Here is a 20,280-nt window from a genome sequence, read left to right on the forward strand (position 1 = left end):
ATAAAAATTCGAAAGGAAATTTGACATTAACGTTTCTTGATCTCTTGCATTTCATGAGATGTGACTTTTTAACAATCACAAACCCGAAAATATTTTTATTTTAAAAGAGTATTTAATAACAATTATCAAGTAAATTAGAGAAAAAAGGATTTTTTGCATATCACAGGGTATGACGTCATAAAACCATGAATCAATTTACTTGGACAATTTATATAAAATGCCACAACCCCATTATTATTGTTAAATTAAAAAAAAAGGGGAGGATATAATAAAAAATTAATTATTTGCTTATTTGATTAAAATTATGGGATTTTTGTTTTTAATTTTTTTTTTTGTATTTTATATTATAATTAAATAAATAAATAAAAAGGAAATTGAAGGTGAAAAATATTGTTACCTAATTAGCTATATGTAGAATGTTTTCAAATCAAACAACAATAATTGTATAAAATTCACACCTTGAGAACAATACCATAACATCTTTAAATCTTCGTTTCATAAAGTTGCTCCAACTACGTAATTTGAGAAAACTGTGTACTATTTTAATATGTCGTGGTTTTAAATTAAAATATTAAATTTAACGAGAAACATGGTCTAAAAAAAAGTCCGAAAACTGAATTCAGAAAATTTTGAATAAAAGCGGTAATTTTTGATATATTGTTACGTGATTTGGAGGACGCAATATAGAGAAATATTTTGCGCTTTCAACAACATGGCATCAAAAGATTAACAATTTTGAGATGTTGCAGTATTATTCTGAAGGTGCGATATATATATGTATGTAAATATGCACAAATTTAAAAAAAAATCTCAAAAAATCAAAAAATTAATTAATTGATTGCAATTGATTGTAATTGATTGTTACAAATTATTTTTAATTAAATTACTTTGTTATTTGTTTTGTAATAAATATGAAACATTTTTTTATAAATTTTCATTTATTTTTTTACATATTTTTTACAACTATTTCTATTTTTATTTTATTTTTTAAAAAAAAAATTTTTTCTAGTGAAATTCCAAGATAAATTTTATTTCAAATTTCGTTACTAATTATTGTGATTACTATATACTGTGGCCACTAAAGCAATCATATAAAACCAAGTTGATATTTGCCAAAATAACTTTAAACTATTATAATTTTTCCACTTTAATTTTTTTTATAAGAAATGAAAAAGATAAGCCAAAATTTTCAAGATAAAAAGTATTTCAGGTGTTTTTCAAACACTAAAACTGCTCTTTCGCAAAATGACTTTAGCTGCAATTTATTATTGCTATAAATAAATATATTTTGGTTACGAGTATAATGATAAATTTCATTTTGTTATTCATTTTTATAAATTTCAAATAAAAAATTTTATATTAAATTTTACATAAAAATAAAAGATATCCATGCCGACTTTGAAATGCAAGCCAGCGCTTCGGAATTTCGTTATTCAAGAATCAATAGTTTTGCGATTCATTATATTCAATTTTTTTTCAAAGTTCGTATTTAATATGATACCATATTAGCCTTAATAGTTTCTGAAACAGTAATTCATTTCAAAAGGTATATAGAGTAGCAGCTCAAGCTCAAAATTAAATACATAGTAAATACAAGTTGTGAAAGGGTTTTAAGTCTGCTTAGCGTTTCAAGCGGTAGTGTGTTGAACCGTACATTTAAATTTAAACACTATAGTAAGAATAATATAGTAATAGTAGCCAAATTTATTCATCAAGAATTTTACCTTCCGAAACCAGTGCAATTCATTTAAAACTTCAAGCAGGTTAATTTATTCTCAAATAAAATTTATTAATCATGAAATATAAAGGTTAAAGACTAAATTGTATCGAATTAAAAATTAAATTTTTAATTTTATATTCACAACTATGTTAATAATTTTTTCTTGTTAATATCGGCAATTTGATGTGAACAAAAAAATTATTGAATTTTTCATTTCTATTGTAACTTTTACTGAGAAATTTATTAAAAAAAAAATTCATTTAAATTATTATGACAATTTCGGCTTAATTTTTTCTCTTTAATTAAATATAATATTTTTTATTTATTGCTATTATCTAAAATTTCATTTCATTTCACGATTGACTTTTGCAACTGTTATTATTATTGTTATTGATATTATTAAAACTATTATTACTTTCATTATTGATAATAGTTCGACTATTTTCATCGCTACTAATTGTATTATTTATACTATTATTATTGTTATTATTTGTATTATTACTGTTATGATTATTATTATTATTATTATTGGAATTGCTATTATTATTTGGACTGCTAGATAAACAATTATTTATATGATTATTAAAGTTTAACTTTTGGTTATCAATTTGAAAATTTCGTTCAGTATCAGAAGAATCATTTTCAAAGCTATTATTAGGTATTCTTGAACCACTACATCCACTGCTACTACTACAATTAATACGTTCAATTGATTTTGATGTATTCATTGTTGGATTGTTGCTACTTGTTATTAAATCTAGAGATAATGCTGTTCCAGTATTATTGTCCTTACATTTTTTACTATTAATATGATTTGAATTTAAGTTTGCAGCTCTAGTTCTAGCCCAACTAAATGATGGTATATTATTAATATTTGTTTTATTATTATGATGATGATTACTATTTTCTTTATCACAATTATTTGATTGTAATTTTATACAATTCATTGAATTAGGACCATTATTACTATTAGATGCACCAATACAACTAGAATCTGATGATGGTAATGATAAATTAATTGGTTTATTCGATGATATTGATGTTTTACCATTACCATTATTAATTCTATTATCATGGATATTATTTGGGCAATTATTGGTTCGATTGTTACCAGTTGATGATGATGTTTGATGACTATAACCTGAATCAGATGTAAAACTGGAATCTCTTGAATATAGTTGTTGTTGATGCTGATCTAAATTTTGTGGATGTAAAGGATGATAATAATATTGTTGGTTGTTGAATGTTGGATAATGATTATGATTATTTAATGTTCTATAAGAGCCAGAATTAATTGGAGCTGTTGTTGTATTTGAATAATTTGGCAAAACATAAGATTGATATGGCTGACGTAATATTGTTGAATTTGTAGGTGTATTCGTGGTATTTTTAGTATTGTATAATAGACCTTCATGGAAAACTGGTTCAGCATAACCGTAGTTTGGTTCATCTGCAGATATTGCAGCTATAATTCTTCTTCTATCTAAACTTCTCGGATTCGTTCTAGATTTTTGTAAACTTAAAATATTATTTGGTTGACTTGTATAATAGGGCTGTGGATATCTGGAAGTATAATTAATTCTTTCTGCTCCAGTACCACGAAATATAGTTGCTACAGGCGGTATTACTCCAGGTGTATGATGCAATTGATTAATTCTGTTTCTTCTCTCTACTTCACTGTCCAAAGTATTGTAACAATGTTGGTCGTGTAAATTATTCATACGACTAGAGTTAATAATATTTGAACTATTTATTGTTGGTGGAAAATTATTACCATGATTATAAGCTAATTGCATTAAATTATTTCGACTAGCAACATCATCATAAATTAATTGTGTTGGAGGTATTATAACATCTGACTGAATTTGATTATTTGAACTTTGTTGTCTACAATTTTGTTCAGCTAATGCTAATCTATTTAATTCATCATGATTATGTGGTAATGTTTTATGATTTTGACATCTATTTCGATTATTTTGTTGTACAATATTATTATTTGGATTATTTTTATTACTTCGACCTGTTGTATTCCGAAAAACCCCAGAAAAAATTCCAAGTCTACTTGGTGTACTATTATTGCAATTACTATTTGAATTATTTCCAATATTTGCATTTTTATTGTTTAATCGTTGATTGTAATTGGAAGCCGATGAATTTACTAAAGAATTTCGTTCATTTCCATTAATTTGTTGTTGATTTGTTGAGCTACTGCATTGTTCATGGTATATTGTTGAAACCGGACCGCTATTGATATTTTTATTCTCTGGAGATAATTTATTTAAATTTCGTTCACCAGGTAAGCTAAGCTCATCTTCAGCAAAATCATCATCAGATTGAGCTAATTCTGACTCATTTTCTGATGTTCGAGCAGGGCCTAATTCTTCATAAACATTATCATTTGATCGATATGGATCTGGGCCTGGTGAATTGCAAACTAAATGAGGTGGTGATCTTGTCATAGGATAACCAGATGGATAATGAACTGATTTCGTAAGCATCTAAAATACAAATAAAAATCAAATTAATAGTGTGTTAATCGAATCATTTTGATAAGAGTTTAGTAACTACTTTCTTCAACAATTATACATGAAGGCCTGATTCCTTTGTATTAAATTGAAATTAATACGAAACATGCAGTTAATCTGGACGGGAAGACAATAACATTGGGGTAGTAAATTTGCTAACTTGGAGAATAGCTTCTAACAGTGTCTGTTTTTTGCCGAAACTTTTTGGCGATTATTACATAATATAAAAAAAAATTACAATAATGAAAGCAATCACGTCTTTTAGAATTTGAGCGTCAAAAAATTTTACTTAATTAAATTCTTAATCTGTTTCTGTATGCTCTACAAAACATTTTTTCCTTAAAAATTCGTAATTAAAATCATTCTTTATATACGTCATGCGTACGGAATAAATCCTTCCTCATTGCACATCGTTAACCTTTAGAGATTTAGAAGAGAAAAAATAATACCAAAAAAAAAAACAAACAGCATGGTTTTAACAAAAAAGAAGTTGAATTAACAAAAAAATTCTTTTGATTTTGTATTAAAAAACCGTGCTTTAAAAGCGATATGTACTTTAAGTGAGAAAAATGCAATTGCACACTTAATTTTCTTGTTTGCTCACTTTTATAATAATTTTCTCTATCGTTGACAACAGTTTTTTTTTTTTTTAATTTTAATTCTTTGTTTTATCTTGCTGTTAGAATAATGTGCAAACTTCTATGACAGAATATAAAAATATATAAAACAAAAGGACAACAAAAATTGCAACAGGCATAAAAAAAAAATTCTCTCATGTTTTTGCAGAATACCAATTTTGCCCGACTTTCATTTTAAAAGGAAGAACAAATATTGGAGATTTCTCAATTCAGGTTAGAGGTTTTTACTGAATATGGCAGTTTTTGTATTAGGGTTATCTAGGAAAAATTTGTATCTGAAAGAAATAACTTTAAAGAATATTAAAGTTCTTCCATTTATTTTATTTTATTTAGATTATCTGGAATCTAATGTAAATATCTGTATGATTAAGTGATCTATTGAGACCACTTTGTAGCAAATAAAGTTTGATAGTTTCATAAGGTCGGATTAAATGTCTACTGCGACAAACAGCAAATTCACATAATATGCTCACCATGAAAGTGTCAAATTGGCAGTCTTAATAATGCAACTTGTACGCATATTAGAAGAAAATTGCAAGTATAATATTTTAGTTATCTATAATATAATATAAAATTATATTCATATGTATGTATATACGATAATTATATATTTGCATACGTACATAAATTCAAATTGCATTATAATTCTGTTATGGCAGTAAAAATGCTGAAAATTAGATTATTGTAAAGTTATTTTTTAAGATAACAGATTAAAGTTGACTGACAGTAATTGGGTGCAAAGAAGCATTTAAAGAGAAAGAAAGAAAACAGAAATATAAAATAGAAAAAAAAAATGCTATGAGGAAAATGAAGATGGACAACACATAACAAGATGAATTACGTAATGAAAAATGACAACTACAAAATGAAATTTTCTTAATTTTTTTTTCAATTTTTAAAAAGAAAATTTAAATGCTATTAAATTAAATATATAATTTTTACATAAATATGGTAATTCTTAATCTTACAGAAAACTTTAACGTTTCAGTATAAATTTATTGTATAAATTTATTTTTATTACTCTGAGTACATATTTAAAATTTTAAATCCTTTTGCTTGAAAATTCCTTTTTAACATCGAAAATTTCATTTCGATTTTTCTACATTAAATATAAATTTACAACGTGTAATGAATAAATATTTTATAGTGCCCTTTTTCATGGGTTTCACGTAATTTTCATTAATAAAAATTTTTCTTTTAATATGAGAAAATCTTTAAAGATAGTAATACAAAAACAGTTAGCACCTTACTTTTTGTTTTTAAATATTATTTTAAATAAATGGAAGAAAAATTGGCAGAAGCAATACAATATAATATTAAATACTGATTTGATCGAAAATCCGGTGAGTTGAACCGAAGAGAAGTGAACTGAAGGTGAAATTTACTTTAAATGTAAAAAAAAAAAAACCTCAAAGCGTAAAAAATCTTATGAAATCTTTTTGTGTATTCAATTGAATTTTTCTTTTTTATTATTATTGTGGGAGTTTTGTTTTTTTTTCACTCTACCTTATTATTCGCGCTACTTTAAAACACAATCAAAGCGTTATTGATTTTTGACATCATTATTCATTATTTCTTTTACTTATTTTTCTTTCTTTTTAATGTAATGATTATCATCATTGATACTTATCATCATTTAACATTAATATCAATATCAATATTATTATTGTTTTTGGTGTATGACAGTAAATATCGTGTCAAAATAAACAAATGTTGCGTAAATTGCCACATCAAAATCTGAAAAAAAAAAGAAGCAAGGAATACATAACAAGAGGAAAATAATGAAAACAAAAATATCAAAAAAAAAAAATATTATTTTTAAAGAAAATATTGCGTGATTTTCCCGGAATCATTATTATTTTTCCCTTGAAGTTTAATTCACGAAAAACATATTCAATATATACATGGGATCATAAGAATTGACAATTAAAATCGCGTTTTGCCAAGCAAAGATTTTTATCGACGCAAAAATTTTTCTTAGCAATGATAACTAGCAGTTAAGGATTATTAAAATCCTCGAGTTATTGTCAAAATTTTTCGGATATGAAAACCTTGCTTTCATTATTAAAGGCCATTATTTATCACTTAACTGATTTTTCGGAGAGTAAATACTGTTCAAAGAGAGAGAGAGAGAGAAAGAATTTCTCTTGGCTATACGCTCGGAAAGTGAAATGAGATTTACACTTTTCTAATACATTGACCAGAGTGACATTAACCATACATTGAGCCACACTTTAGTGTGAAAAATAACGTTATTTTAATTGTTATACCCCAAATTTTAATATAAAACGAGTCCAAAATATCTGAGTATGTAGTTTAATTAATTGAGACTATAACATTATTTTTTTGTTTTAAGAATTCTAATAACCGGGAAATGAAATAAAATTTTTGACAAAATGCAAACAAAACTTATATTCATTCAATATTTTTCAATTGAAATTTATTTTATGTTTTCAGTATAACAAATAAAAAATATAAAAATAAGTAAAATAAAATAAAAAAATAATAATGACAAAATGAATCGGGTAATATGATCCCGTCTCAAGGATATAAAAGTAAACCCAAAAAAAGAGAAAAAGAAACAATTTTTTTTTCTCTTTTTAACAAATCGCGTTGAATAAATTCGTGTTCAGTTCGATGACAATACAACCAAAAAGGTTAAAATAAAAGTTAAAATAAAATTTGACAACAATCATTTTTTTTATAAAACAAATATAAAAACAAAACACGTAACACACAAAGCAAAAAGGTATACATACTCGTATGTATATGTATATGAAATGTTCCTTTGAATTATCCTCAAAGAGAAACAAACGTTCTTTATCGACTTCTACCGTATTTCAAATAAGCATTATACACTTTTAGTACAACCGTCTTAAATTTATCAAAAAGACAATATAGCGGGCGTAGAAAATAAAACAAATGAAAAGAGGAGCCTACCACAATTCTCAATTACATATCCAGGATATATGATATTCTTTTTGTTTTTTGTTTTTTTTATTTACGAGTCGTTTCAAACTGTGAAATACTTTAAGAGTATTCATATGTATGCATACACATATAAACTATATGATTCTAATAGTATTTGTTTTGTTTTTTTTTTTGTTTCTTATTATTTCTTGTATATGCAAAGATATCAAGACTGAAACAAAGCATTATCAAACCATAATAAAATGAGCAAAGAAGCTAAAAACAGAGAATAAGTCAGAGGCAAAGAGGGAGAGAGAAGTGTTTTTTACAATATGAAATGTTTCTTTTCTTTTAAAAAGCCTTTTTGTGTAATGTACAAGCTAAAAAAAAAAAAAACAAAAATAAAAATATACCATAAGAGAAAACATATATTTTCAATGTTACATATACTTAGTGTATTGTCATAATATTGGGACATTATGTTGTCAAAATACAACAAAATGAAATTTTCTGTTTAACGATAATGTCCCATTCTATATTCGATTGATTTTAATAACCAGCGATTCTCAAGAAATTTATTGTGCTTTGTTTTTTTTAATTTGTTTTCGTATTTTTTTTTTTTTCTTGGCATGAGAACACATTTTATTGTATAAATTAGAATTTTACTGAGAATTTTAGTTGAAACAAGAAACAACGTTATCATTTAATAAGAGATGGGATTGGTAATGGTAATTATTATTGCTTTGAAGTGTTAGTTGGAGTTCCGTTAAAAATGTACATTTTAATAGAACATGTTGTAGAGTTAATGCCAACATGCAATCAAAAATATTTAAAAAAAAATTTACTCAACTTTTTGAGACAATATGGATAGAAATGCGAACAGAAAGTTTTCTGGAGTAAATAGCTACTTAATTTCAACAGATAAGGCTCATTGTTTGTCTTACATATAATATTTCAATCATAAGATAATAGTAACATTAAAATGTTTTTCAAAAAAATCAATGTGCATTGAGCTCAGCACAAATTTTCAGAATTTATTGCGAAAAATTACTTTTCTGGAAAGCTCAAATTTACAATATTGGTTAAGACGAGTTGTCAAAATTTGAAGTTTCCGTTGTTTTTGTGTCAGTTAGTTAATTTTAAATAAAAATATAAAATATGTTATGTATATTATAAAGCAATTGAAATAATTGAAAAAAAAATATTGCGAGTGTGAGAAACAAGATTATACGCGTTGCATATTAAAAAAATTATTATTACCCAAGTAAGGTATAGGTAAGGTATAGGTAAGGTATAGCTATATATAGTAGACATAAATTAATTGAAAATATTAACAATATCCGGCAGTAATTAATGTGGGTAATTAACTTGATCTCACAACAAAGTGCTTACATTTTTTTTTGATTAATAATATTTTGAGATACACTGAAAAAAATAAATTTTTGTATTATATTACAATAAAATGCATGATTTGTACCTTATTTTATATTATTATTATTGTTTAGATATATCAGGGAATGAAAATCATCCAATATTATTATTATTATTTCAGCTTTTTTTTTATATAACAATTTTATTTTTTATTTATTTGGTTTTCATTCTTCTTTTCCTTTTAAAAAGAAATTGTTTTTTTTGTTCTTTCCTTCTTGTTTTACTTTATATACCTATACCTATAATATTCTATATAAAATGTGAAATAAGGAATAAGACAAAAAAACAAATATGCTTGTCAATTGTACATGAGGACATGAATTTATAATAATGCACAAAAATTTCTTAAGAAATACTTTAATATTATATTACTAACATATTATATGGTAGCAAATTCGGAAATACATTCATATTATAATAGTCGTACGTATAGTTATACTTGTATAGGTAGGTGCTCACAATAATATCAACATACAGTATACAAAAAGACAATAGAAAACACATGTCATTTATACTTTAGGAATAAAATTTGTGCTGGGGATTGGTTTCAGAAAACCAAAGAAAAAGCAAGAAGTTCATGTTTTTCACGGCATGAAACAAAAAAGAAAAAGGAATATTTTTTGATATATTGAAACTTATAAAATGGAAACAAAAAAAAAAAAACAATAAAAAAAAATATATATAATTTTATTAAATATTTGAATTTACAATCCAAAAAAAAACAAAAAAAGATAAGCGTGTAATCAAAAAGGATATTCAATATATTAGAAATACATACACAATAATAACGTAAAACGAAAAGGAATAAAATGAGGAGGTAATCGTATAAATATTGATTTGGCAAAAGGAGAAAACCACAAAACACAAAAATAAACTCAAACAAAAACAAAAAGAGTGAAGTTTATATAACGCCTAAAAAATCCTATTGAAAATTTTTGAAAATCCTTTAACTATTCGGTTACATTTTTATGTTTAACACACCCACATATACACACAAGTAAAAATATTATAAAAAATCATAAAGCGAATGCCAATATAATCTGTATTTTGTTTTATTTTTTTTTTGTGTAATCTTTAAAAAAAAAAAAAGAGAAAATCCCCAAAAATAAAATGTGGCAAATCCTGCTATACTTGCAATACAAAATGAATAGTGTAGTTTTTGTTACTTTTCGAATGTAATAAATTGTTCTCGGTACGGTAGTTACATTTGATTGAAAATCAGATCTTTATGATTTCCTTCCATCTTTATTATATGTTTTAGATCATTATCATGGTTTTTGTTATTATGAAAAAACATATGCGATTGAACAAAATTCCTTTTTTATTTTTGTCATTTTAAAATATTTTTTTGTTTTTTTATGATTTTGATTTTTTGGCTCGTATTTTTATAATTTTTTTTTTCCTTGCAGATTTTTAATAATGTGAAAAACATATTTTTCTTTTTATTTTTATACAATTTTATCTCAATATCACAGATAATTCATAATTATAAATATAAGAGAAAAATTTCAATGATATTATTTACATACAACGTTACATGTGCGGTTTTTATTTTTTTTTATTTACTGTAATAATTAAAGGAAGTTTTAAATATTGTGTATATGGTATTAAAAAATATTAATTAAAATTTGAGAATATTGAGTTAATAAAAAGCATATTGAGCACACGTTACTTTATAATTACACTAGGTCCTCGATTTACGCCCTAGATACATTCCGAAATTTGAGGTCGTAAAACAAAATCGAAAAAATTGCCAGCAGAATTTAATAAAAAATATATATATTTACCCCTTCCATATCACAAATGAAAAAAAAATTAATAATAATTGATCAAAAACTTATAATTTATCGAAATAAGAAAAAAAAATTAGTGGACACAAGTAAGAAAGAACGCTTTTAATTGTTTACCACCTTCTGTTTTCTGGATCAAAATGGAATATTGAGAATGGGTAGCAGATTGCGACATGCAGATTTGAATTTCGACGAAAAATTTCTGATTATATTGCCCGATAGAAGCCCTTTTTTGCTACTACTTTTAGAGGAAATTCATCGCGAAACTTTACATGGTGGTGCTCAATTTATGCTCAACATAATAAATAGAAGGTTTTGGATCACTTTTAGAGGTAAACAAAAAAATATCGTAAAACGAAAAGTTTTTAAAAAAACGCCGTTAATCGGGGCTTGAGTGTATACATAATATAATAATTGTATAGACACTTGCAAACTGCACAGTCTTCCATTTATAATAAATACACCAACATATTTTAATTCCTCACTAAAAATGTGTCTTATATCCGAAATAAAACTATTAATTCCAATCCACATTTATAAAACTGTGTTGCACGTAAGAAATAAAACCCTTTTTCTTTGGTATAATTATTTAATTTTCTTATAGTTTCTAAAATTTTTGGTTTCTGAGTAATAAATAATTTTTGATAGATGATTTCTTAGATCAAGCATTTAGTACTATAATTACGAAAGACGATTCACTCATAACAAACGACAACATTTTACTAAAAGCAAAGCTATTATCATTCTATCGGAATGGATCCACAAGGTGTAGAAAGGGTTAATATTACGGAAACATAAGAGCTATAACAGTTACGGTGGCTAATTTAATTGCACTGCCAGTAGATTTAAAAACAATTTTCAATTCCAATTAATTATTTCAATTCCAGTTTGGTTTATTTTTCAATTGTGACGAGACCATCAAAACATTTTTTGCGAAACAATGGCAATTTTTGTTGCGATAAGTTAACGAACGATTAAAAATCAATATTAAAAATTTTATATAATTTGTTTTTAAGAAATTAAGCAAAATTTACCTCTACATTATGATGATGTCTCATCATTAATGGTCTATGTCCCAATGGGGCATCAGGATCTTCATATGTTACAGAATGTCCTACTGTTACACCACCACCTATATGAGGCCCACGTGTATTTGTTTTACATGGTAAAAAGTTTTGAACTTTTCGTTTATGTCTGAAATAAAAAATCAAATAAATTTTTTTTGTTATTAAATCAAAAATATCTAAAAATTTTTTTTTAAAATTTCAATTTAAAATTAAATCTGATATTTTTTGTTTGATTAAATTAAAAAAAAAATTCTTCACCACAATCTGGAAAATTTAATTTTAATTGGATTTTGGGTTTGAAAATCAGAAAAGAAAATAATTGCATTTTTTCTCTCATATGTACAGACTGTTAAGAGTTCTAAGAATTTCTATGTATACACACAAAAAATTGATATTCGAAAGGCTTATTAAAACATGTTGGATTTATATACATACATATATAAATTTTGATGAAATGCGCTTAAATCAAGAAAATTATTTCATAAATCTACAATTTTTATTTCTCTTCTTCAATATAAAGTTGAACAGAAATTATGATTTTCAGATATCAAACATGTATGCATAGCTATGCCTCAACATAATTTATAACAATATTTTAAATCAATACAGTACAGCATGATTTTGACTAATGAGTTCTGTACATAATAATTTTAAATTCATTAACACTCTCACAAATTCTGCGCGAATTTTTAAAATTGACCAATTCTAAAAAATACTGTTTATTATTAACACTTTTGCGTGGGTTGGTAGAATACAGTAAATGTAATTGTAAGAAAGTTATTTTGAAATTACAACAGCAAATTAGATGTAAAAACAGTTGTCGCATCATGAAATACACTCAATTTGTGAGTTATGAACTGACCGCTTTCTTTTTATATACGGACTAAGTAAAAGTTAGAGAGGCGACAAAATTTAATTTATAAATTAAAAACATAATTTCGGGACATATTAGCAGTTAAGCAATTTGAACGAATGAATTCTTTAACAACCATGGAAAGCGATTTTCATCCGTAATATTTCGTTTCAACAAAAGTCCAGGAAATAATCGTATAAACACTCTGTATTCACAGAAAACATCCTTATATAATCGTATAAACTTCTTAATAGATTCCATTAGGTATTCATAATTACATTCGTATCTATCGATTCACAAATACTGCTATATACTAAAAATAATATTCACTTTATTTCTATTCTTAAGTCATTTTATTATTATTCTCACTCCATTTCCCTAATACTTATTGATTTTTTCGAAGTTATAGCGGATTAAAATCGATTATCACGTAAGTAATCAGACAAGAATTATTTCGAAATACTTTACATTTTGTTGAAACAATGTTATCTTCTTACCCTAATTTCAATTTGAACACTTTTTCTCAACATTTCTATATTTACATACATAATATACATGTAGATATATACATACTTTAAAGATTCTATAAAAATAGATATGCAAATTATGGTGGAGAGCAAGTAAAATGAAATTTAAGAAAAATCATTTGATATTATGTATTAAAATTTTAAAGAAAATAAAAATAATCTCTGATACTCAATGAATCAAATGAATTTCTTCGAGTGAGAACAAATTTAAATTTTCATAGGGTAATTAATACAATGTTCTTGCACGTTGTCAGTGATTGGCCATATAGACTTTAATGTGTGGTAGTTTTTGAAATATTATTAATTCATTGAATTAGAACCCTAGTTTATTTATTACATAAAATTCAATAAAATTTGCAACTTATCACTTTTTTCACTCATCCATTGAGAGAGAAAAAAATTTACCTAATATGACGTAAATTTCAACTGAAATGTGAAATTGCCCGAAAATGTAAGGATAAATCTCTTTATTTTGAAATTTGTGAAAACTATGACTGAATTAAAATTTTCAAATATGGATGAAAAATTTGAAATCAACGCAAAGTCTATTTAAGAATATGAAGCATTTTTATTTTTGACATTTCATCTCTCCCGAACACTCTCACTTTTTAAAGCTTAAAGTTTATTGTTTACTTTCCCATTGCATAAGAATTTAAAAAAAATTAATTAGTTTGAAATTTCAATTCGTAGAATTTCAGAAAGCAAATATTTAATTTTATCTTAAAATTTTTATCTATAAGAATTGCAGAAAGAACTAGGAAAGTTTGCTGAACTCATCAACCTACATTTATATTAAATAAATTTCTCCGTATATAATATAGTGATGAGATAAAAGTGCAAAGTTGTTAAAATTATCAGAAATTCATTTGTTTTACTCCTTTAAAATTTATCCAATTTATTTGAATTACCATCTCCCTTATCCTCTCCGTTTGTATCATAAAATAAAACTTGCTTAAATAAGTTACTATATTGTATAGGGAAAATCTTGTTACTTTGAAAATCCTTGCAACCAATTCAATGAAAGAAGATTTTAAAATAGAATCCTTTACAATCAACTTATTTAACTATTACTTTAGTAAATCATAATATGTACAATACAAGTTTTACTTTTTGTTTTATTGCAACAGTATAGTTATTGGTATCCTTTTTGCTTTGTCAAAGTATAGTAAGACCTATTTTTGCAAATAACAAGGATTTTATTTTTGTAATAATTTTCTACTTCTTTACTATGATTTCCTCGAATTTTGTGAAGATTTAAAGTAATTTAGTTTTTGTTTTTATGTAGTAAACTATTAACATTAGAAATAATGAAAAAATTTGAAGCTTTCGAAAATACATTAACCATTTAGGATTAGTCACAGTTTTGTGTGATTTTTGAAATTAAAATTACTGGTGCACATTTTAGATAGAAGCTGGGGAAGCGGCTGAATGAATTCACACTAAAAATAATGTTAAATTCTTTTATATGTAAAGCATAATTTCGACAAGAAAAGCATCAAATTTAAGAAGTTTTACATACGAATTGAAAAAGGCTCTTATAAAATTTTAGCTTTATCATATTTAAGGTTAACATTTTAGTTCTTCTCGAAATTTGCAGGTGTTAGCTTAAGCTTTTGCAAGATTGAGCAAATATAAATTTCAATATGAGCCAAGTATATTTCAACTATTTTGTCTTCTTTAAAATTTTAATAAGTTCGAACTGAGCGTCTTGTCTATAGTTTCCTTAACGATTTTTTTTTTATTTTTCAAATATAATACAATTTTTAATTCATATCCCCTTTTTCAATGTTATTCTAGCAGACACAATCGTTTTTCTTCGATTATGCACGAAGGCATTTTTAAATATTTATCAAAGTAATAATTAAATGAGAGAAAGTAAATAGAAACTGAGTCAAAGATGGGGTCTAAGTATTTAAAGGAAAAAAAAAATATTGTGTTGCACTTTTTGAAGTTTCACTTTTATACAAACATTTCATCTTTTTATTTCTCTTTGAATGTCGATTGCTTTTTCCCTTCATTTTTTTTTTAACCAGGTGTACGAGTACCATGCATTTTTCTTTTTCTTATTTTAATACATGAAAGCGTATTAAAAGGGACATGTTTTCATTTTATTTTTTTTCTCTTCTTTTTTTCTCCACTGTAAGAAATTATGGGAGAGGTGGAGGGAGTAGAAATTAAGAAAAAGTTGTCGTTTCTCTGACTGAAGGAATTGTTTTGTTTACTCAAGAAATTTTCTTATGCTAACAAAGTAACAAATAAGCCGAAAGCGAGTCCTTAGGTTATTTTCTACTTTTCTTTTGTGTTTCCTTATTATTTTCTTTCTCTATTGTATATAAGCGAATTTAAATTCTGATTTACTTTCCCTTCTTTTATTAATGTGTGTAATAGAAATGTTATAGGATTGACACTTCATTAATAATGCCATGGATAAGCTCAGAATGACATTTTGATAAAATAATTTAAAGAAGAAGTTTCTCTTCTTTAATATTAGGGGAGAATTTACAATAGTTATATTTTGAATTGAAATAACGAGGAGGGAGGAGGGCGGAAGTTGGGCGGCACTACTTACAGATATGAAATTCAGTTGAATGGTGAATTTAGTTGTAATTTGTGATTTTTCAAATTAGAGCATTAATAATTAATTTGTTCTAATTTTGGATTTATATTCAAAATTAATGAAAATGGGAAATAGAAACTTTATTTAAATTAATTGGGATTTTGTGTCAACTTGTAACCAGATTATTGTTTGATTAATATTTTGTTTTTTAGGAATTTAATAAAAAAAAATTTGCAACAATGTTAACAAAATTTGTAAAATTTCAAATATATTTCAATTTATTATATTAATAATGCTTTATTTCAAAATTTTAAGGAAGCCATTGAAGTCACTGAAGAAAATTTATATAAAAAACAGCAACAACTTGTATAATAAAACGTTCAAGAAAGCTTCTACTTCTTAATATTCGATAGGAGTCAAGAATCATCATTTGATTTGAAGAATTTTGAACATATTTGAAATGCGGTAAATTCTCGCACTACCTGAAGAAAACACCTTAACAAATTGTAACGGAACAGAATATAGGACTGAATCGAAATTGGCAGCAGTATAAAATTAATTTTCAATAAAATATTTATATAACCTCACACTATGCTCAAAACTAATAGGCCATAGTTTTGCTAATCTTTTAATTGAAGAATCCTAAATGTAGGCAAGTACAACTATATTTTTATTTGTTTTGATTATTCAATTTATTTTTTAAACGATTTTTTTTTTTTTAGTTTTGTTGTAGCTAGTTCAGATTATAAAAAAGAAAGTAGTACAAAAGTTTAAAAGTTTATAAAATGGTTGAATTTAAGATTCTTAAGCAAAGATTCTTTTATAATCTTTTGATGGAGCATTTTAAGAAATTAAAATGTACAACAGGCACTTTGTGTGTATGTGTGTGTTTTTTTTTTGTTTCTTCCACTTTTTCTTTACACAAAAGTCAAATTTTGATTTTATACTCAAAAAGAAAAACATTTTTTTTGACTCTTTAATACTAAAAAAGTTAGAAGAAAAGAAAATAGTTACGAAAAAGAGAAGGAAAAAAAAAAAAATAGTTGTTAAAGTTACAAAAAATTTAAGTTAACGTTACAGAAAAAAAAAATTGTTTTTCCGTAATAAATACCGTTAGTTTCAAGGACTTACATTAAAAAGTTTACCGTTTTTCACTATAACAAAATGGAAACTATAAAATGAAATAATTGGAAAAAATTTAATAACAATTTTTTCTCCTTTTTATAAATGAGAAAAACTACTATCATAAATATTCATGGAAAATAATATTATAATTTTGCTATTTCATAATATAACAATTTTACATTTAGATAACATAAAATTTAGGCATTCAGGTGTAACATAAAAACTGAGAACACAAAATATTTACATAATATTTTTGATGAATTTCTAAAAAAGTTTCTAAATTTGTTGATAATACAGAAAAATATAAAATGTAGCAAAGAAATAATTTTAGAACTATTTCAGTGTATTTTAATTTCCCGAGTACTGTTATATTAACTGTTATATTAATTGTAATATTAATATAACAATATTAAATAACAACTATTTATTGTGTATATTTGTTGTCCGTGCATTCTTGCTTCTGGAACCCTGATCTCGAAACCCTATGTAATGCATTTCGTCCCAAGTCTCTAGTTCTTCTGGAAGTACTCGTACTTTTTTACATTTTTCATTAATAAACTACTTCATAAACTATACAACAGGGCAAATTCTTAGTATTGAATCACTATTGATAGTAATTTTTCTCGTATTGTACTCGTATATGAATTGGTTTGTGTTTACAATAATAATATCGAACTTTTTACGATAATTATCAATCTCACTTAGTTATGTAGTACACAGAGTAAAACTCAATATTTAATTCATTCGCAATTAAATACAAAATTGAATACTAAAATATTTAAATCAAAACTTTCTTTAATAGTACAACTGATACTGATTTAAGACGTACCGAATGTTTTTTCCTACAAAATTTTTGGAAAATGTATAAAAATATATAGTACAATGATTAAGTCAATAAATTGATCAAAAATAATTTTTGTATATTTGAAGAGTCTATTTGGCGACAGTTTTACTAAATCTTAAGGCACAAAATTTTTTCCGGCTAGATATCTATTTAAGAATCTTTTCAGTTAAATATATTATCATTCTGGTTAACTTCCAAATAACTTTCGCATTATATTTCGAATGTAGAATATTGTTACTCGTATATTATGGGACCAAATATTGTTAATTTTCATTTAATAAAAATAATTATGTGTTCACAATTTTTTATTTTGTGATACAGATTCAATTAATTTTAGTGAACAATAGTGCTATATTATGTATTTGAATCTCAACGAATGAATTTAAAATTTTATAACAAAGTGAAATGTAATATTACAAAATTTGTAAATTTTTTACGATAAAAATACCTGAAATATTATTTTGTATGTAAACACTGGCAGTACAAAAAACTAAATTCAATATTCGTATATATGTATGAACGTAAATGTATTGTTTTACAAAAGTTTTTTGTACTGGCACATATTCAAGGGTCCTCACTTCTATAACAACATAACTAAATAATAATATTATAAACTTTACTACATATATTATAAAATAAACTTTTAAAAACTTGTATATATTGGTTTTTTTCTTTTGTTTAACTTGTTTACCTTTGTTTATACAGATATTTTTATCCTATAGCTAAAAGGAATACCTACATATAGGTTTATGTATATAAAAAGCAAATGAAAATGAAATAATGAGATAAAAGTGTTCTCAATTTCTCTTTTGTGTATTCAACAATATAGTTTTAATTATAAAATTGGAATCAGGTAGAATGAATATAATAATCAAGTTGTAGATGGTAAATACGTTTGTATTACATAGTGTACATAAATACATATATTTAAAATATATAAAAATACCATAATAAATTAAAAATTAAATAATATTAGAAGATGCTACAAAAGTACTTTTATTATATTTAATTCGGGAACTGAAAGAAAAATTTCATATTTAATCTATCAATTTGACATATGTACATATGTACATACATATTTTTCAAAATCAAAATTTTAATGTGCACAAAATCATTAGACAGCAATTTTTTCTTTCTATGAAATTGAATATTTAGCACTCATACATTTAAATTTAAAAAAATCTGATGTGGTCAGCACATAACCGACCGCATTGTGTATTGTCTAGTTAAATGAAAGTGTTACAGAATATTATAAAAATGTCTGTTAAATACTTCTTTCCAATTTTTAGGACATTAGTAAGCTTATAGTTAACATACTTAGAAAAATGTAAATTTGGCTCTTAGTAGAGTTTCGCTTTGTGCTACCCGAATTCCCTGAAATGCTCGCCAGTTAGTTTCGGTAACAACCAGAACTCAAATATCAAATTTCAAGAAATTCCATCAATTTGTTCTGTGGATATGGTGAAAAATGTAAAATCGGCCCGCAAATCAGTTCTCGAGTCCTGATCTTTCCAAAAAAGTTATATGTTCATTGCTTTAATATGAGGAATTCATATATTAAATTTCAATGAAATCGGTTGATTATTTCTTTTTATATACACAAAAGTGTATGTTTGGCCCGTAGTAAACGTCTAGTTGCCGATGCCTGATCTTTCCAAAAAATTTACATGTTCATTGTTTTAATACGGGGAGTTCACATATTAAATTTCAATGAAATCGGTTGATTATTTCTCTTTATATACACAAAAATGTATATTTGGCCCGTAGTAAATGCCCAGTTGCTGATACCTGATTTCTTCCAAAAGTTAGGAATTTTTGCGTATGATCGAGCAAAGCTTATATATGAAATTTCAAGTAAATTAGTTGAATACTTTCTTCAAAATGGTGAAAATTGTAAAATCGGCCCGCAAATCCGTTTTCGAGTCCTGATCTTTCCAAAAAATTTATATGTTCATTGTTTTAATACGAGGAGTTCATATATTAAATTTCAATGAAATCGGTTGATTATTTCTCTTTATATACACAAAAATGTATATTTGGCCCGTAGTAAACGTCTAGTTGCCAATGCCTGATTTCTTCCAAAACATACGAATTTTTGCGGACGGTCGAGCTGAGCTTATATATAAAATTTCAAGTAAATCGGTTGAATATTTTCTTCAAAATGTTCAAAAATGTAAAACAGGCCCGCTAAAAAGTGCAGTTCCCGAGGCCTGATATATACCAAAAGTTGATCGATCCGTGCCATGGTGGAAACAAACTTACATATAAAATTTCATCAAAATCGGTTCAGCCG

The 20,280-nt window shown here is 25.2% G+C and overlaps 1 protein-coding gene across 1 annotated transcript in view; it reads right to left on the reverse strand.

Annotated features, from left to right (window-relative positions):
• Positions 1-2,253: 2,253 nt before the first annotated feature.
• The window catches only part of LOC129612957 (GATA zinc finger domain-containing protein 14-like), a gene marked incomplete at its 3' end in the record, with an annotated part of 64,760 nt that continues 46,733 nt past the window's right edge, over positions 2,254-20,280 (reverse strand). Inside the window, exons 3-4 of the mRNA XM_055526820.1 lie at positions 12,049-12,208; positions 2,254-4,218 (exon numbers count right to left, since the gene is read on the reverse strand). Coding sequence (XP_055382795.1) covers positions 2,254-4,218; positions 12,049-12,208 — 2,125 coding nt within the window. The remainder of the gene's footprint in view (positions 4,219-12,048; positions 12,209-20,280) is intronic.

This window comes from Condylostylus longicornis, unplaced genomic scaffold (genome assembly GCF_029603195.1).
Source record: "Condylostylus longicornis isolate FDR11 unplaced genomic scaffold, ASM2960319v2 ptg000080l, whole genome shotgun sequence".
Classification (NCBI taxonomy): domain Eukaryota; kingdom Metazoa; phylum Arthropoda; class Insecta; order Diptera; family Dolichopodidae; genus Condylostylus; species Condylostylus longicornis.